The sequence below is a fragment of the Canis lupus genome, chromosome 7 (genome assembly GCF_048164855.1).
Source record: "Canis lupus baileyi chromosome 7, mCanLup2.hap1, whole genome shotgun sequence".
In the NCBI taxonomy this organism is placed as follows: Eukaryota; Metazoa; Chordata; class Mammalia; order Carnivora; family Canidae; genus Canis; species Canis lupus.
This window is the reverse complement of record NC_132844.1, coordinates 63805879-63826538: the sequence shown is the minus strand read 5'-3', so window position 1 is coordinate 63826538 and position 20660 is coordinate 63805879. Positions and strand designations below refer to the sequence as shown.

At 45.0% G+C, this 20660-nt stretch overlaps 1 protein-coding gene across 7 annotated transcripts in view; it reads left to right on the top strand.

The window, feature by feature from the left end:
• The window catches only part of DAAM2 (dishevelled associated activator of morphogenesis 2), a 115625-nt gene that overhangs the window by 57264 nt on the left and 37701 nt on the right, over positions 1–20660 (top strand). For all 7 annotated transcript variants that reach the window (XM_072833133.1, XM_072833134.1, XM_072833135.1 and 4 more), the window contains 6 exons: positions 5261–5486; positions 10973–11062; positions 14001–14075; positions 14527–14621; positions 18141–18474; positions 19506–19616. In XM_072833133.1, the coding sequence (XP_072689234.1) occupies positions 5319–5486; positions 10973–11062; positions 14001–14075; positions 14527–14621; positions 18141–18474; positions 19506–19616 (873 nt within the window). In that variant the 5' untranslated portion in view covers positions 5261–5318. The remainder of the gene's footprint in view (positions 1–5260; positions 5487–10972; positions 11063–14000; positions 14076–14526; positions 14622–18140; positions 18475–19505; positions 19617–20660) is intronic.

The following is a 20660-nucleotide window of genomic DNA, read 5'->3' as shown; positions in this document are numbered from 1 at the left end:
GAAATCTTTGGGAATGGGATAAAGCCAAATGGTATGACTGAACAGGCCCTTGGGTCTTCAGTCAAACCCTGTCATTACACAGAGGAAACTGAGCCCCAGAGAGACTAATACCATGGCCCCCTGACCCATAACTGGATAGTCCCAGAGCTGGGTCTCACCCTTGTCTCCTGAGTTAGGTATGTTTTCTTTATGATGTGGAAGGATGTGAGAATAAGGAGGTGAAGTCTGGCAGGAGCCAGAGGACTGGAGGAGACCCTTGAAAAGGGCCTTACATTCCTCACGGGAGGGCTAATGCCTCACGACCTGACAGTTTGCTGTTTTAGGCCAGTTGGTCTGTGGGCCTGAGACCTTGATCCCACAGGGACAATAGGAGGGGGCAAGGAGACAGAATGTGAAGAGCATGGAGGTGTTGGTGTTCAGTGAATCTTCACGGAGAGAAAGGTGGATGAGGGTGGGGGTGGGTTAAATCCCTCTGCTGGTGTTAAAGTCCACTCGGTTTCGTTCTGTTGTTGCTTCTCATTTTTCCATATTGCTTCTCAGTTGTCCTTCAAGGTGGGCCCTTCTACTGTTTCTCTTTGTGAAGTGATCTCGCAGAAAGGAACAAGAGGGGCTGGGCTTCTCCTTGGGCTCCAAGCTGACTCTTGTTGGAAGAGGAAACCCTCATCCTTGGCCCCTTCCCCTTTCTACTCCCAGTCCAGTCAGGGATGAGGGTTCCCCCTTCCAACAAGAGTCAGCTTGGAGCCCAAGGAGAAGACCAGCCCTTTAGTTCAAGACTTCCTGGTGACTGAAGGCAAAGCTGTGCGGCTTCCTAAATCAGGCTGGGCAGATTCTTACAATGCCAGGCCCTGGTTCCAGCTGTGCTTGAAGAGGGCTTGTGGTGGCAGGCTCTGTCTGGGTAGGGTGAGCTGGCAATAATGATAATGAGCACAGCAGCAGTGCTGACCTCCTTTAGAGAGTGCCCAGTGTGCTCCAGATATCTTATCTACATTACTGCATTGATTCTTCACAGAAACCCACTGAGGAAGGTGCTGTGATGATCTTGGTATCATAGAACCTGAGTCTCTGCGAGGTTAGGACCTTATGAAATGTGCTTAGGGTCACCCAGTTGGGGTGGGCAGGCAAAGCCAGGAGTCAAATCCCAGTCGTCTGACTTGGAAGATTGCTGGGGTGAAGGGGGGCTTAGAGTAGGGTAGATGAGAAATGGGGGCGGTGGGAGCTGGAAGCCCTCCTTCTCACAGTGAAGAAGAAGGAAGCCTTCAGATCTCCATAACCCTCTTCTGGCCCAGACAGCATCTTCAGGACTGGAGTTATTTCTAAATGAAGCTGCAGAAATTGGTCTTCACTGGTGGAGAGAAGTAAAAGGGGGACTGGGGCAAGATGGGGAAAGGGTCCACTGACATGGGAAGATGAGATCTAGATCACAGCCTGAACACTGGCATCTTGGGTTTCAATCTCAGCTCTGTTCCTGGCTGTGTGTCCTCAGATAAGGCTTTTCCTCTTTTGATCTCAATTTTCTAATCTATGGTGAAAAGCTACATGCATTCCAGCTGAGAGTCTGTGGTTTTAGACTTGGATGTTCATGTGAGGCCCTAAGAGACTTAAGAAAGGGTCACTGGGAGTAGGGCATCCTCAGGAACATCAGCATAGTGGGGATCTGTCAAATAGGCCTTCCCTTAAAAGGGCAAATATGCATCACTCCCCCTGGTGCTCAGGCTCTTCTCTGTGGGGACAGTACTTCTATTTGGAAGGTCAGTATCTCCATCTCCTGTCCTCCTGAGGCCACACCACCTCACTCCCCGTACTCAAGGAAAATGTTAAAAAGTATATAAGGACAAGTATGGCATGACACCAACCAGTCAGAGCGTCATGACTGTAAACAGCTGGTATGAGCCTGTAACAGGATGTGCCAACTATATGCCAATCCTGCCCCTACTCTTGATTGTTACTAGGAAAGTCTGGCTTAAGAGCTGAAGAGCAAAGACAGAAAAGAGGGAGACTGGGGGGTGAAAAGTTGAAGAAATGAAGGCAAGAAGTGAGTTCACAGATCCTCCCAGTCATCAGCCTGTCCCTCCCCTGAACCTCATCATACTGTCAACTCAGCCTCACTGTGGCCTCTGGGAGTGTCCTTCTCATGCTTTGTGCCCTGAAAAAACAGCTTCTATACCAGCTGCAGCTGCATACCGGAGGCTGATGAAACAACAGGGACCTGGTCTGTACTCTGCAGCATTATCCCAAACTTGACAATAGGCAGGTGACCCCCAGGTGACAATTGGTTGACCCCAATCTGCCTGCAGAATTGGTACTTTACTAAGCCTGATAGCCAGAGACCAGGGCTTTGTCTCACCCCTCTTGGCTGAGTGGCTGTCAAGTCCCATGGAAAACCCCAAAAGCCTCCTTTTGTCTTTCATTTTCCTTAGCTGTGAGCCTATTTTGGGTCTTTGCCCCCATGTACCAGGATTGCTGAGTTAGCCCACTGGCTTCTTCCCCTCTTCCCAGCCTCAGCACTGTTGCCTTGTTCCTTATAAAGTTTTCTGATTGCTTATCGACTGCTAGGAGTCAAAAGATTTCAATTACTGTTTCTTGACTTATTGATGAGGGCCTGTCTTTTTCATGAGTACAGGTCATTTCCCAATTGACCAAGAAATATGTATTGAGCACCACTAAAGCATTTTATTAGCTAGAGAAGTGGGAGGAGTTTCAAAAAAGCAAGAAGCATGGCCCCTGCCCTGAAGAAGTCTTTGCTATAGCTGTGGGAGAGCCAATCTGTAAACACAAAAATAAATAACCAATAATACAAGGCAACCTCACTGTGTTATTTGAAGCTCTCCTGGGTCTATTAAAAAGCCTGTCACAAAGTTTATAAAGAAAGATAAAATGGAGCCAGTAAAAACTCTACAATGACAATTAAAATGTATCATGACTTATAGGAGAGGCCTAATCAGATTAGACTGTTACTAGCTAGATTGTCAGGGTTTAGGAAATAAAACAATGTTCTCCAGAAGTTACCTTGCGTTCACTAGGAGCAAGTTATGACACATTTATCTTTTTATGATAAGGGTCTAGAGCTCCGTTCTAAGGAGTGCCCTAGATTTGGCATATCTCAAATTCCACAAGGCTTCAGGAAAAGTCTCATATGGTGTCTTTATAGAATAGAGGGCTGGATAAGAGCTTGGGTTCATGGATTCCAAGCTGGCTGAAGGACTGTTCCTTGAGAGTGTTGATGACATGTTTTTTGGCATTCCCAGATGAGGCAGCTGTGCCCTTTGGGTCTGTCTGTATCTTTGTAGTGGTCAACATTTTTAGCAATGGTATGGGTAAAGACCATGAATATATTCTGATAATCTCTGTTAATGATCAAGCCTGGGAGAAATAGCTTAGAGTCAAGACTTAAAAATATCTTGACCCCTTGTGGGTATGCATCCCAAAGCACTGAAAGCAGGGACATAAAGAGAGATTAATACACCCATGCTCATGGTGGCATTATTCATAATAACCAGAAGGAGGAAGGAACCCAAGTATCCAATGATAGGTGAATGGATAAATAAGACATGGTATATACATGCAGAGGAATGCTACTCAACCTTAAAAGAAAAAAGGAAATTATGACACATGCTATAGCATGTATGAACCTTGAAGACATTGTTCTAAGTGAAATAAGGTGGTCACAAAAGGACAAATACTGTATGATTCTACTCCTATGATTCTACTCATGTTGCTACTTAGAGTAGTCAAATTCCTAAGTGACAGAAATTAAGGTCGTCATCAGGGGTTTGGGGGGGGAGGGAAATGAGAAGTTATTTCTTAATGAATGCAGAGTCTCTGTTTTGCAAGATGAACAAATCATGGTGTTGGATAGAAGTGATGGTTGCACAGCAATGTGAGCGCATGTAATGTCACTGAATTATATACATAAAAATGGTTAAAATGATAAATTTTGTGTTATGTGTATTTTATAATTTAAAAAATCCTGACCCAGATCTGTGCTAATAATAGAGGAAAGAGCATCCTTTTTATGTGGAAAAAAAAAAAAAAGAAGATATACAAGTGTGACTGGGCAGCCGTGTTGTGGGTAAGCTTTCCTGAATACACCAGGTTCTCTGAAAGCATATTTAGGAACCAGTAGTGGTCAAGGGTGGTTTTAGCCCTTTTGGAAAGCCTATGTGCAGGTAGTTGGGCTTAATCTATCTAGAACCTCTGTGGCATCAACAACTAGGGCTAGCCGGCGTTCCTCCTTGAGCTGGGGCACCGTTGAATCAGGCTCTCCCAGTGGCAAGCTAGAAATTTAATGTTTTCTGTTACAATGACCGCTCAACTGTAGGGTGTCCATGATATTTGGTCTCTGGCCAAAGTGGTGCCCTCTGTTCTTGGTTGGTATGGAAAATAAATCTGACCAGATTTTCTTCAGTATTGGCAGACCACCATCCCAATGATCAGCTCCATTTCCTTACTTGGGGTTCACTCCCCCAGGGGTGACTGCCCCGGGTTACCTCTCCTTCTAGATAGATGGGTGAACCTATGTCCTATTGACAGTTCACTTTACCTTAGACATACCTGAGCACACAGACTGGCAAAAACCCTACAGGCCTCTGGAGACTTCTATCCTCTACTTCCCAAGAGCCATGCCATCCCCCCACCAGCCTACTTCAGCCCTTCCTTTTCCATTGGGTGAAGCCTTTATTTAAAAAATTTTTTTAAAAATATTTTATTTATTTATTCATGAGAGACACAGAGAGAGAGGCAGAGACACAGGCAGAGAGAGAAGCAGGCTCCATGTAGGGAGCCTGACATGGGACTTGATCCCAGGTCTCCAGGATCCCACCCTGGGCTGAAGGTGGTGCTAAACCACTGAGTCACCTGGGCTGCCCTGGATGAAACCTTTAAATCAAGCATCTATACACCTTAAAATGAATCTAGTGACTGACTGAGCCCTTCTGAAAATGGCTCTGCCAGAGGATAGAGGATACCCACTATACAATCATGGAGAGGGTGTAATTCACGGTTCTGTTCTCGCGGGGCATGAAGGGAGAATCTGAAAGTGTTTGTGGCAGGAGATACTAGAGGACACGATGGGAAAGAAATGCTTCCAGGTGAAAGGAGCTGGAGGGAACAGAAAGCTGTGAGAGAAGGGAGGATGGGCCTGATTATTGGGTTGAGGGCTTCTAACAACTGGCAAAGAAGTTATGGTGGCTCAGTGATCACTGTCCCTGCCTACCTGGCTGCCATTGCCTGACCACTCTGTGCTGTCTGTTCTCCTGGCCAGATCACGATGAGGACCTAGGGCATCTGCCTGCTGATTACCCGCCTGGCCTGGAGTAACCATGGCCCCCCGCAAGAGGAGCCGCCATGGCCTGGGCTTCCTGTGCTGCTTTGGGGGCAGCGGCCTTCCTGAGATCAACCTCCGGGACACCCATCCTCTGCAGTATATGGAGTTCTCAAGTCCTATCCCAAACCCAGAGGAGCTCAACGTCCGCTTCGCAGAGCTGGTGGTCAGTGAGGGGATAGGGAAGGGAGGATGTTGACAAGGGGGAGGAGGACTCTGGAGCAGGGAGAGCAGGACAGAGGGCAGAGACCCATGTGCAGGGCTCTCTACCTTTGAAACTCTGCTTGGGGCTAGGGTAAGCCTCTTAGGATGCCTCACCTGTGAGGGAGAAATAAGTCATTCACTGGTCTGGATACCATGAAACATGTCCCTGGAAGAATGGACCTACTTCGTATCTCCAAGACCTCATGGCACAGCAGTTAGGCTACCATGAAAGAACAGGTCCAGGCTTTTGTAAAATAAGGCAGTGAGGAGCTTCGAAGAATACCAGAACACTTGACACCTTTCTCTCTCCTGCTCTCTGGAACTTCCCTGGGATCTTTTCAACTCAGATACAGGAACAAGGGAGAGACTGGGAATCTGTAGGCAGATTCCAGATCTTTAAAGCAGGGAATGATTGACTAGAAATATGGAGGTAGAGATGCCTCTATTGTGCCTAGTTCAGGGCTGGGTGATTATATCTCATGTCTAGCTTATGGCAGTGGAAGCTCTGTCTTTCACACTGATACCAGCTCTTCCTGACTCTGTAATGCTCATTTAGATTAGAGCGCACTATGTCTTTGCGAGAACCACTCACAAAGTGAGTATGTGAAACTCTATACTCTGACCACAAAAAGAACAGGAAAGAAGCATGATTCCTCTTCTTGGAGGTATGACGGTGAGACAAAGCCAAGGGGACTGCCAGACCAGGGATGCAGGACCCATGCCCAGGACTCGGGCCTGAATCCTGCATAGAGTAATAAGCACAAGTTCATCTACCATTAGCTCTTGGTCACTCATTCTCACGGCTGGCCAGTAGTCAAGCCAGTAGAGAAAAAATGCTATGTGATTTGAAGTGGGATTTCACACCTGATTTTGCTAATGACTGTATTTGATTAAGGCAATCTAGCTCTTCAGATAACTGGACCACTATAAGATAAAACCATGCGGGTTATGGGAAAAAATTATCCACCTTCCTCATCACATCAGGTTTAGGGAAACTCATTGTTGTTCCTGAACTCAGGTTCAGGAAACCTTCCTCCTTTTCTCAGGGTGGAGCATGGGTGGGAGAGGACAAAGTATTTACTAGGTTAGAATGACATTTGGAACCTGATTGGTGTTACTACTACTAAGATCTGTTTTTTTGCTCAGAATGCTGCTGACCCCAAATGTGTGGGTTTTCCACACCAAGCAATTCCCTAATTCATTGCAGACACCAACTAGTGTCCTACAACTTAACTCCATGTTGACACTAACTACCCAGAGTTAACATAGACCCCACAGATGAAGATCTCAGATCCACAAAATGGCCCCCCACCCAGACACCAGTCAGAAGTAGGTCCTCATGTTCAGAGAGATGTGGCTACAAGTTGAGTGTTCCTGTGATCTTCTCCTCCAGTTGGATAATTTGCTAGAATGGCTCACAGAATGTAGGGAAAGACTTCACTTACTACCACCAGTTCATTATGAAGGATATTACGAATAATACAAATGAACAGCTAGATGAAGGGTTACATTGAGTAAGGCCCAGAAGGGTAGGGCTCCTGTTCTGAGCACAGGTGCTTCTGCCTTATAGAGTTTGTGTGCACCATCCTCCCAGTCATGTGAATGTGGTCACCAACCCAGAGGCCCTCTAAGTCTTGTCATGTAGGGGTTTTTATGGACATTCCATCATGTAAGTACAATAAATTTTTACCTTCACCTTCAGTCTCTCTTCTCTTTCCAGAGTTTGAGAAGTGGGGCTGAAAATTCTAGGCTTCTAATCAAAGCTTGATCTTTCTGGTGGCCAGCCCCATGAAGGTATCTAGGGTCCCACCAGAGTTGTTTCACTAGAAGAACAGAGGCTCCTGCCACCCAGGAGATTCCAAGTGATTTAGGAGCTCTGTGTCAGGAGCAAAAGATGCTCCTATCAATTTTTGTCACTCATAGAATTCCAAGGGATTTGGGAATTTTATGCTATGAACTGGGAACAAAGATAAAAAATATATTTCTTACATTATCAGAGCAGGTCTATTTTCTTGAACAGAACACATGAGCTTTGAAAGGAGGACAGGATGAGAAATGTTCCTTTCTTTGGCTCTTTTATTCAGCAAGTATTTATTGAACATCTTAGGAGTGGTCAGGACTCCTTACAAAGTACTTTGACAAAAGCAAGGATGAGTCACACAAGTCTTATATCTGCAAGGAGAACTAACCTCAGCAAACAAACTGAGCAAACTAATATTGAGCTAGTTTTGAGCATTGAGATCAGCATTGAGCAGACAAATGAAAAAGATTCTTTGAGAGCCTGCTGTGTGCTGGGACCTGTAGGGATCTCATAAACTTTATGATAAACCAATAGGCACAGATCCTGCCCCCAAGCATGTAACATCTAATAGGGAAGACTGGTCTTGAACAGTAATGACAAGAGTAGTGTTTGGAAAGGGAACATTCATAAACCTGTGACAATGTCTAGCGGGGAAGTTAAATTCTTAACTGGGAGTCACAAAGGTTCCCCCAAAGAGTGACATTTCACTGAGATCCAAAAGAGTGATGGCTAGAGAAGTGAATGGGGTTACAGAACAATGACAGAGGGTTGTCTTCAACAGGAGAAGCAGCATCTCTGAGAATCTTTGGTCAGAAAAGAGCTGGGCCTTTAGGGGTTCACCATGGAAGATGAGAGTAAGGATTTCAGACTCAATCCTAAGGTTGATAGGAAGTCACCAAAGCAGGATGGTCTTCTAAAAGACCATTCAGAATTCTCTGTTGAAGAGGGGTTATGAGAAGACCATTAGGAGGGTTTTGGTGTTATCCAAGCTAGGGAGAATGATATCTTGGACTAAAGTGTCATCAGTGAGGATGGAGAAGACAGATTGAAGAGTTATTTAGAAGGAAATAATAGGACTTAGTGGGCTTGGGAAGTGAGTAGAAATCATGGAATACCCAAGTTTCTGATGTGAGGAACTGGGTAGATATTCGGGCCCTGTAAAAGATAAGAAATACCAGAGGAAACTCATGTTTAAGGGGCCTGGGATGATGAGCTCAGTTTGCATATTCTCTCTGTGCATCAATTTCCACATCTGTAAAGTGGATTGTTGTGAGTTTAATGAGTAAACATTAAAAAAAATAAAAAAAAATGAGTAAACATTAAGCACTTAGAACAGTGCCTGGCATGAACATTAAGCACTATATAAATGTGTGAGGTACCTGAGGGGCATCAAAATAGACAGGCACAGGAGGCAGTTGGGTCCCATGGTCTGAAGCTCAGGAAATTGGTGGGCAGGAGCCACAGGTTCAGGAGAGTCTGAGTAGTAACAGTCCTTGGGAATGGCTGGAAAGTCTTTATCTGGGGAAGCATACAGGAAGGAGACCCTGGGACCCAGAATGGTGCCCTGAGGGACTTCAACATGTGACGGTAGGAAAGAGGACAAAAAGACATCAAGGGAGCAAAACAAACATAGAGCAAAACTGGAGGGATTACCGGAGAGCGTGGTTGTCGCAGTAACTAGGGGAGCTTCAATAAGGAGTGAATGATCTTCAGTCAGTCATAGGCTACCTGGGCTGAGCCAAATCACCAAGAAATAGCCATTGATTTAGCAACAGAGACCACTGATGAGAAGAGACAAATACATACGTAACCAGAATCCAAGTTTGAATGTAACTGCTTTGGAGTTCAGGAAGGAAAAGGTGGTCTTAGAATGGCTCTGAAAGGCTTGCTGGAAGAGGCTGACCTTGAGCCTGGGTAAATTAGACCAGGGTCTATAGGGTGGGTGGTAAGGAAGGGCAGTCCAGGTGAATTAACCGTGTAAGCAAAAAAAAAAAAAAAAAGAGATGCAGTTTGCACAGGAAGCATAAGGTGCATATATCTCTGCTCTTTCTTTGATCTCTGATTCTGACCATGGAAAGGAAATACTCCAGAAACTTTAGCATAGGGTGCTAGGAATCTTGACTAAGGATGTTACTGGTATATGTAGACAGTGATTCTAGGGAAGAACCTTTGTTTAGCATTAGATCTGCAGGAATCTTTAGTTCCAAAGGCAGGTGAAGTGATGGGCATTGTTTCAAATTACCTTTGTATGTGCTGTCCAAGAGGGCAGCTGTGGCCACTTGGGGCTGTTGCATATTTGAGATGTGGCTGGTCTGAACTGAGTGGAGCTATAAGGATGGAATAAACACCACACTTAGATGCTTTTCTTTCTTTCAAACTCACTGATATTTTTTTCTGTTGATTACATGTTAAAATGAGTATATTTTAGATATTTTGGGTTAAATGAAATCTATTATTAAATATAACTTCAACTATTCCATTTTAATTTTTACTATGACTAGAAATTTCTTGAAAATACATTTGGCTCACATTGTATTTCCATTGGATAGTTCTGATCTACCTAAAGGAAAGTCTTCAATATTCTCCCTTAAAAGTATAGCGAAAGGGATATTGATATTCAAGACCCTTAGACTTTCTTAATATTACTTTCACTCTTTATCACTTTTGAAAATATAAAGATTATTAATAGTATGCTTTACTATCTTAATGCAAGTATTGCTTTTGATTTTGAAAAAGAAAGCTCTCAGAATAATTGAGTTGAAAAGCAGGCTATGTTTCCTGTGGCCTATTAACTATGTCTTTGATGAGCCTTGGCATAGCTCATGAATCACGAGTGAAAAATCTTCAGTAAGAGAGGTTATTAGAGGCCATCTGGCACAGGCAAACCTACGGTGTTATTCCGAACTACCTATAGAATGACCCTAAATTTGATGACATCAGAAACCACCCAACTCTACTGCTTGAGAAGTGTGGGTTATCCTGATGGAGCCCCCAGACTTGTGTGAGTGGAGGAGCTGCCTCTGACAGGCACACCTCTGTAGCAAGCAGATCAGTAGCTCCCTTGCCATGGCATACTCTTCTTGCCAGGAGAGTTGCACAGCTTCTTGTCCTCATCAGCTCTCCTCAGCCTGTGCTGGGACCATGCCGAGGTTGGGGGAACCAGAGAATTTCTGGGGGAAAAACTCAAAGGGCAGGGATACTTGCAGGATGGGGGTAAAATCTAGGTCTATAGACTGAGTGCTTTGTCAGGCCTTGACTTAAGATGTTGACAAGCTTAAGAAGGACAAGGAAAGGAAGATTAGAAACCTGGGGTAAGAGAGTTAGGAACTAGCAAAGCAATGCAGGAAGGAGATGGACAGGGAGCAGGGAGCCTAGAGAAGGAAGGCGGAATTTGTAGAGACAAGTAGGGGTGGACACGAAGTAAGGGAAGCATGGATAGAGGCAGCCCAGGCTTGGCTAGATGTAAGGGAATGGGGGTGGTGGTGTAGGGCTGTATTTCTAGCCAAAGAAGAATTGCCCTATCATACTTTGATACTCTCTGGAGGAAGATAGTAGGCTGAGGGATAGGTTTGGGGGAGTTGCAATTTCCTGTAGCATTGAGTATTCTAATGTTAACCATCTCTGGGTTTTATTTCTTATCTTTGCAGGATGAATTGGATCTCACCGACAAAAACCGGGAGGCTGTGTTTGCACTGCCTCCAGAGAAGAAATGGCAGATCTACTGCAGCAAGAAGAAGGTGCCATGTCTGACCCCTTCCATTGCCACCTCAGGGTCCCCAGCATGGGACAGCTCTTGCCTCCATGCTTGCTTACTCATTCAACAGATATTTATTATACACCAGCATTGTTCTGGGTGTTGAAGGAATTACCATGAATAAATCAGGGCAAAAAATTCCCTGCTCTCATGGCGCTGACACTCAGGGAAATGGGATTCGGTTTTTCAAAAACCCTTGACACAGGTGCCCATTGGGTTCCAGGAGTAGGGCTGCATTAAGGAGATTCAAAGATGACAAGTCCACACTCCCTTTTTGTGCCTGCCTGGAGGGTATGCCACCCTGTGTCACACCTAAGGGCAACTTTGTTGTAAGGACTCAGTCTGGGTGGGGGTAGTCTCTTCTGAATTTTTGGCCCCCACTCTGTCCCAGACTCAGCCTCACAGGGCAGGAGGTACATCGGGGTCACACATCAGCCCCCATGCTCTCTACCTACTCCTCCCTCTCTTCTCCTTCAATAAGAGATGTCTTCAGTCTCCTGACTGTGGTCCTCCTTAGGAAGAGGTGTGCCAGGCTCCAGTTGGGGCTTCATTGGATATTATCTCCTCCCCTCTGCTTCCCAGCAGCAGTGCTTTGTCTCCCTTGGTCTTTCTTCTTATGTGTATGCGTCTTACACATCTTTCTCTGTATCTCTCTTCCTCTCTTCTATTTTAGCCTTTCTCCTTCTTGGTCCATCTTCCTTGTCTCCCCTCCATCCTCCCTTTTTTCAGACTAGCAGCTTGTTCCTTTGACCTCAGAGTATAGGAGTTCGGGAGTTAGGACCCAGTTACTCCCACACCTGAGGCTCAGATCTGCTCTTCACTGGGAGAAGACAGGCAGGTCTGTGGCAGTTCTGAGCCTTCTGAGCCATTGCTCCTTCATGGTCCCTGAGCCTGTTGTTCATGGCTTTTTTTTTTTTTTTCTTCTTCTCACCTGAGGGTATTTGTCCCATCTGGGGCTCCCTGACCTTATAAAATTGGAGGATTAGAATGCTACAACACTCTAGAATTGGAAGGAGCTGCAGAACAATTCAGTCTAGTCCTTTCTTCTGCATCTGAAGCAAGGATGGCCTCAGGAGGCAGTGGACTCGCCCAAAGCTCCCAGCCAGTTCTGGCCAGTGGCTGCACCGTTGCTAGAACCCAAGCCTGCTGGAGTCTAAGGGCCTGTGGCAAGATGCAGGGGCTGTGCACACTAGTCTAGTATACTTGATGCACATTTACTAGACACTGTAATTAGCAGAATACTGTGCTCTATGTCCAAGACTCTCATTGTGAGAAAGAAGATCTTTAAAAAGTTCAAGTCATAGGAGAAAGGAAAAAATGAACTTTAGGAGTAGTTAATCATGTCTCATGCTTCTCCACTTTCCAAATGGATATACTATGGAATTGATCTCTTACACAACTAAAATAAAAAATTTGCTGAAGTACAAGGACAACTTGTTCTACCTTCCAAACCAGATTACATGCGATATCCCCTCCATACTTTCACATACCCCTCTTTTGTCATGTGGTGTTTCTTCTCTCTGAAACACCCTTCCCACCTGTCTTAGCTTCAATAATCTTTAATAATTCAGTCCTCTCAGAGACCCCTTATGGGCCTTCTGTTTTAGATGCTCCCACCCTGGGCTTCCACAGCCCACTATAAATGGTTCTACCATAGAATTTTACCCTGCCTCTGGCACTAAACTCTTCCATGGAAGACAGAGACTTACTTTGTATTGAGTACTTTCAGGGCTCAGTACAGTTATTGGCATGTAGTAGGTACTCCTTTAATGCAATATGGAATGGATAAATGATGAATTGGCAAAGGCAGGATCTATATATTTGGTAGTGGATTTGTTTTTGGTTCTGTGATCCCCTCCCCAAGGTCAGAAGATAGAATTAGGGGGCCTCAGTCATGAAGAGAAGTCACATATAGCCATGTGAAGTCACAAAGACCAAATCCCACTGGTCTAAAATTTGATTTTTGAGAAACAAACTGGTGAAGCTTGAGTAGATGTAGCCGAGGGATGCAGTGCAAAGTCCAGGTCAACTGGCAGGCAGGTGGTTTGTCAGTGAGGTTCTGGAAGGGGAGGTAAGTTTTTGTGCATATATGAAAGCAGAAGATTAGCAGAAGGCAGGTGAGAGGGAACGTCCAAATGCACCAGGGACAGGAAGGAACAAGGTGTGTGTAATACCCAGGGCCAGATTCCTTGGCTGGAAGAGAGGGGCTAGCTCTTCAATCAGCATTAATATTTATTCAACTCTCATTATTCTTGCCCATCCTTGGTGAGGAATTGAGGTTTTCCCTTGGAACCTGAAGGCTGGGCCAAAAGCCCTGTGCTCTGCCTCCAAACTACACTAACACCTCCTGAGTCTCTCCAAAACCCAGGAATTTGGAAGTCTCCCTCTTTTAGTAAAGCTACTGTTTGCTGAGTGCCTACCGTATGCCAAGGAACTGCACCAAATGCTTTATATTAGTATTTCTCAAACAATCCGAGAGAAAGACTTAAGTTCCAAACTATCACAAACTAATACTTCTGTAAAATACAACGAGAATGATAGCATTAGTCAAATTTAAAAGCCAGATATATGAAATGGAAGTGCAGATTTTTATTAAGTTGAACAGACATAGAATTATATTTTATTTAGAAGCAAAGAGGGAACAGATACAACAGGAAAAACATTTATATTATATATATTATTTATTGAAAGTGCATATATCTCTGTGATTTCTGCCCATGTCAATTGGCCAGTCACGAGATTCCATGTTCATTATCTGCATTTTACCAAGGAAGAAATGGAAGCCTGGAGAGATTTTGTAACTTCCTCAAAGTTATTCCTGTCTGGGTGGGGCTAGAAAGGAAATCTGCTGGCATGGAATGAGGCTCAAGATCTCAGGCCTATCTTCCAGCTGATCCATACAATCTTTCTTCTTGTTCCAGGAGCAGGAGGACCCCAACAAGCTGGCCACCAGCTGGCCTGACTATTATATCGACCGCATCAACTCAATGGCTGCGGTGAGCAATGGCTCTGCCCCTCTCCTGTGCCCACCTGGAAAAGTTTTGAGGGAGAGTGATCCTCCCTTGTCTTTCCCTGAACTTCACACCCTGCTCACCTGGGGATCAGCAAGCAGCCTTTGAGTTGTTCCTGAGATTTTCTTTTCTTTAATCCCTCCATTCTCTGTGTGAGTCTAGGCCATTTAAACATCTATTAACCATTTGTATATCATACAGTCTTGGGAAATGGGCTGAACCAATAATTCTCCTATTTCACAGACAAGGAAGGTGAAGTCTGGGACTGGGACCTGGGTCTTCTTAGAGTCTGATGCTCCTAGTAAACTATTCCTTGAGGCCTTACTCTCCCTGAGGCCGGAGTGGCTCCTGGATCACACCTGGCCTGGGGGAAGGGTGCAGGGAGCTTGGGCTCAGGCAGCACAGCAGAACCTCCGCCCCTTCCCACCTACCTCAGATGCAGAGTCTGTATGCCTTTGACGAGGAAGAGACGGAGATGAGGAACCAAGTTGTGGAAGACCTGAAGACAGCTCTCCGGACACAGCCCATGAGGTGACTCAGTGTGTTTCCCCTTCCCACTTCCTTCCACGCCCCTTCACCCGGTGGTCCCCCTCAACTTTCTGAAGCTCCATCCAATGCTCTGCTCCCATCCCAGTCCCTGTTCCCTTGCTGGCTCTACTCCTGGGCATCCCCTAGAGTTCCCTGCACTTAGCCCTACTTCCGGCCTCCTCCAACCCCTCTCTCTGAGGAGCTGGGAGGCTTTCAGAGCATGGGCATGTGGGGGACCAGGGGAAAGAATGTAGGAATGTGGGATAAGGGGATCCCTGGGTGGCTCAGCGGTTTAGCGCCTGCCTTTGGCCCAGGACATGATCTGGAGTCCTGGGAACGAGTCCCACATCGGGCTCCCTGCATGGAGCCTGCTTCTCCCTCTGCCTGTGTCTCTGCCTCTGTGTGTGTGTATATGTGTGTGTGTCTCTCATGAATAAATAAATAAAATCATTTTTTTAAAAAAAAAGAATTTGGCATAAACCTCAGGTCCTGAAGAGCCATCTGAGCAGAAATTGAGGGCAGGTACTTGTTTTTCTTGGGAGAACAGAATGAGAGAGAGGGTGGCCTTATGGACAAGGTGTGTATGGACAAGGTGTACAAGAAAGATCTCTGAGGATGAGAACCCCGGCCAGGAAGGAGGGTAGTGTGGGCAAGAGATACTCAGCCACTAGGGGGAGATGTGGTGTCTGTGGACAAGAGTCTACCACCTGCAGGAGTGATGCAGGCCAGGAAAAGCAGATGATTTTGAAAAGAAAGACCCTTACCCCTTCCTAGGCCACATTGTGCAAAGTTCCCAAGTGGGACAAGAACCACAGGTTCTCCTGGTGCCTGGGAGCTGGCTTGTGGCTGCTTGTGGGGACTGACTATTAAATTTCCAGCAGTTTTGCAAGCTGCTTATTAAACATAGCTATGATTAGACTATAATGTTATATAAACTTAAAACTAAGTAAGTTATACCAAAACCAAAAGTAATAAATACTTAAAACTTTTCACTCCCTAATTACCTAATGATCTTACTGCATTTTGGTTTTATGTATGTTCTTTACTGTTCTATGTGGTCTTGAGTGTATACTCGTTGTATATGCGTGGTGGAAATGCAGCTGACCCTGAACAAGGTGGCTGTTAGGAGTGCCAATGCCCATGCAGTCGAAAATCTGCATATAACTTTTGACACCCCAAAACTTAACTACTAACAGCCTACTTTTGACCAGCAGCCTTACCAATAACAGAGTTGATTAATGTATTTTATATGTTATATATATTATATACTGTATTCTTACAATTACAGAAAAGAAATTGTTAAGAAAATCATAAGGAAAATACATCCCTAGTATTGTACTGTATTTATTGAACAAACCTCCCGTGTAAGTGGATCTATACAGTTCAAATCCGTGCTATTCAAGACTCAAATGTACTATAAATGTTGCTTCGCTTTCCAGCTCCATGTTCAATGATGTCACATTGATAGCTTGAAATTAGCTATGCTGGGAATATTTATACTCTAGAAATTAGGAAACACTACAATCAGGCCTTGTTTTTCTTTCTTTAGAAAGCCGGTTGTTAAATGTCTACCAGCATACTGGCCTGCCTGTGTGCATTTATGTGTGTGCGTGTGTGTGAAGTAGAGGCCAATCTTTCTACTTTGGGAGCCAGAACTTAGAACCTTGGGAGAATGGGAGCATCTTAATCCCATTTGTGGTTGCTGGGGGCGGGGGGCTTGTATGGGAAGGGGATGCAGAAAGGATGAGGACATAGAGGAAAGGAGTTGATGGAAGGTTGCCAGGTTTGTCTCCCACTTCACTTTACTTTTCTTTCCCTTAGTAAAATTCTGTTTACAAAAGTTATACATGGTGGAAATTCTGCATAATACAGGAAAGTGTATAATAGAAATAAATAATACACATTTTAATGACTTGAGAGTATGTTCTATTTTATAGACATATTTGTATAATAATATGGAAATACACAAATAAAGTTGGGACCAAATGTATTAATTATATGCAACGGTTCCCTCAGCTCCATTTATGACATGTCCTTAGATCATTATTATTCTATGAAATCAAGTGTTCTAAGCCTTTTTGTGTGTTTGCGTGTATGAGGGCACATGTGCTATGGATGACTTTGGCACCAGATGAAACCTATTGACTGCTTATCAGAATGATATTTTTAAATAATAAAATAGATAAGATGAATAATAAACCAATTAAATTGAAATACAGTTACCAAATATGCAAAATTCGTGAGGTAGCAATTAATGTGCTTCTTTATGCTTTAAACAGTAAGAACTGGCAACCACCATGATTCTGAAGTGCTGATGAGTGGAAATGATAGTTTGAGACACCTGCAACAACTATAATTTGATATAAAAATAGCTGATTTCTTTGGGTAACAAAATCACAGATTCTGCGAATACCACTGTAGTTTATTGCCCACATTCAGCATAGAAAGAAATGATACATTTCAGGTAGAGGTTACCAAAAATAAAAGTGTAACTTCTTTTTCCCATCCAAGTTCACAGACCCCTGCACGTTAGCCATAGACCCCTTAGAGGAACACAGAGTCCAGATTAAGAACCCCTGAACAAGGGATGCCTGGGGGGCTCAGCCGTTGAGCATCTGCCTTCGGCTCAGGGCATGATTCGTGGGTCCGGGATCAAATGCTGTATCAGGCTCCTGGCAAGGAACCTGTTTCTCCCTCTGCCTATGTCTCTGCCTTTCTCTCTCTCTCTCTCTCTCTCTCTCTGTCTCTCATGAATAAATAAGTAAAATTTTTTAAAAAAAGGAACTCCTGAACGAAATGGCTGTTAATGCTTGCTTCTAACATTCCAGATAACAGCTATTTTCATAAGGATCCCTTGAAAAGGGCCTTCCCAAGCCTTGGTCCTGTGACCCAGTGACTCTGATGGCTGCCCTGTCTAGAAGTCCTCTTTGTCTTCCGACTGTAATTCTCTTAATCTCCATCCTCTCTGGAGATGAATTTCCAGGTTTAATAGCAATGATAATTATAGTAATAATTGCTACAAGCATTCCCTTCACGTATACACCATCACAGCTATGCAGTGACAGTCAATGACCTGCAAATACATGGTATTTAAGGTGCAAATAAGGCATCAGTCTCCTGTGAGGGTGATAGGATTTCAGTGCTTTCAGTAAACTCTCTAAATGAGCCACGTGGCTACTGTAGGTGGGACACAGGTTAGGGGGTAACTATTTGCAAAGTGTATATAGAATAACGTGCAGAGATGCCTGGGTGGCTCAGGGATGGCTGGGTGGCTCAGTGGTGGAGCGTCTGCCTTTGTCTCAGGCTGTGATCCTGGAATCCCGGGATTGAGTCCTGCGTCAAGATCCCTGCATGGAGCCTGCTTCTCCCTCTGCCTATGTCTCTGCCTCTCTCTCTCTCTCTCTCTCTCTCTCTCTCTCTCTCGTCTTTCTCATGAATAAATAAATAAAACCTTAAAAAAAAAAAAAAGAATAACATGCGAATTCAGGACACCTGTTGTGCTCATGGCTCTGGCCTGGACAGGTTTGTGACACGCTTCATTGAGCTGGAGGGTTTGACCTGTCTGCTGAATTTCCTCCGGAGCATGGACCATGCCACCTGTGAAAGTCGCATCCACACCTCCCTCATCGGTTGCATCAAGGCTCTGATGAACAACTCCCAGGGGCGGGCGCATGTGTTGGCGCAGCCTGAGGCCATCAGCACCATTGCACAGAGCCTGCGTACAGAGAACAGCAAGACCAAGGTGGCCGTGCTGGAGATCCTGGGCGCCGTGTGCCTGGTGCCTGGTGGCCACAAGAAGGTGCTGCAGGCCATGCTACACTACCAGGTGTATGCAGCTGAGCGGACGCGCTTTCAGGTGAGGGGCCTAGCAGAGGGTTTATATACAAAGATGTAAGGGACCTTAAGAGATATGAGTTTGGCTGGGAAAATGGACTCCTCGCTAGACCGTAGGTTTCTTGAGACTGGATTGTTGGTCTATGGCTCTACATCTCTGAGCCGGGTGCCTGGCTAATTACAGCGGCTCAGTCAAATATGGAATTGAGGGCAGCCCGGGTGGCTCAGTGGTTTAGCGCTGTCTTCGAACCAGGGAGTGATCCTGGAGACCCGGGGTCAAGTCCCATGTCAGGCTCCCTGCATGGAGCCTGCTTCTCCCTCTGCCTGTGTCTCTACCTCTCTCTCTCTGTGTCTCTCATGAATAAATAAATTTTTAAAAAATTTAAAAAATGGAATTGAATGCAATTGCTAGGGCCAAGATTTTAAGCCCTACGGCTGGCGCTTACCATGGGGACCTGGGGAACAGTGCTGGATGCTTAGGCCATGCTATTCTTTTTTCCTCTCCTTGATGTGCCCCAGAAAAGGAATGAGATAGTTTAGTATCATGTGTCTTATGTAGAGTAAGTATCAATAGATGTAAACTGTCACTACAAATACTATGGTTTGTCTACCATAGACCAAGTATCATTTTTAGACACTTACCCTGTGCAGAAAGTGGCCCCTGACCCTTTGTAAGAGATTCAAAAGAGGTAAAAGGCAGTGTCTGTGCCGTCAAGGAGCTGGGCAGGAAGATTTACGAGCCATAAACAGTTAGAGCTGTAAATAGCTGTGAAGTGCTGAAGCAGCATTTTGGCACTGCCCTACAAAATAAACTAAGCCCTGGAAATGAGTGGAGAGGAAGTAAGGCAGGACTGAGACTGAGCTGTTGAGAGGCAAAGGATGCTTCGTGGAAAAGCTGAGCTTTCTGGAGGGCCCAAGGTAAGCTGGATAGATTGGGTAAAGCAAGCATATGGGGCAGGCTCGGCAGCTGGAATGGTGGGGGCACTGGCAGAGAGGCTGGGTATGTGGGAGCTTGAGCCCACCTTTCCTCTCCTGTCCTGCCTTTCATTCCAGACACTGCTGAATGAACTAGACCGAAGTTTGGGCCGGTATCGGGATGAAGTGAATCTGAAAACAGCCATCATGTCCTTCATCAATGCTGTCCTTAATGCTGGAGCTGGAGAGGTGAATCATCTTCTCCTTGCCCTTACTGTTCCTGGACTTTCTGGATCCAGGGGAGTGTGTGCAAGAGGGAAGGGGCCGAGACCGCTTGTTGGTGTGACTGTCACTACCATCACTATCTTCGGATTATCTTTATCAACTCTTGCCTCCTTCACTTGGGGCAGAGAAGGAATAGCTTGTCATGAACCTTGCTGTCATGAGGGGCTTTTGAGGAGTTTCTTGCATGGGTTGCATTGTGCATTATGTGTCTCCTGGACAAACCCCAAGCTTGGCTAGCTGATGCTGGCTTAGGGTGGTGGGGGATCATTTATGGGAGGAGGGCAAGTGTGGACCCTTCTTTCTAAAGACCTGCTCCTGGACTGGTTTCTGAGTTGGCTGGCCATGCCCTCTAGCACCTTCTGTTAGGAGGTATGGCTTCTGATTTTCCTAACTATGGGGTCAGAATGGGGTTCTCAGACCGTAAAACTAGCAACAGTTGAAGAAGAACTTGAAGAGCAGGTTAACTCCCCAAATTCTAAGGGAACCACTTACCCCAACCAAGATTGGCTTGTTAAAGGTCAAAAGGGGCAATTTAATAATCTCTACCTTTCCCTCTTTTCTGTCAGCATACTTTTCTTGCATCTAGTCCTGATAAGCTGAGTTTGGTGAGGTGGGTTTAGTGAGTTTGGTTTGGTGAGGTGAGGGAAAAATCTGTCCCTAAGGCGCTGGCATCATCTTTGTTGATACTAGCTATACTAATCTGTTCTGATTAGTTGGTAACCGTACTTCATCAGATAATTCTTAATGAGCATCACCCCTATAGGTAAGTAATATCATTCCCATTTTACACATGAGGAAACTAAGGCTTTACAAAGTCACAAAACTAGTGAGAGTCAGAGCAGGGATTTGAACCAAGACCTGTCTGAAATCAAAGCTTATGTTCTACATTATTCTATCGTATCACTCTTTGATGCCAAAGGCTGAGAAAACTGGTAAGAAATTTGAAGGAAGTGAAGCAGGAAACCTAATAGGAGCAAATAACAAGGTCAAGGGTATCTCCTCCTGCCC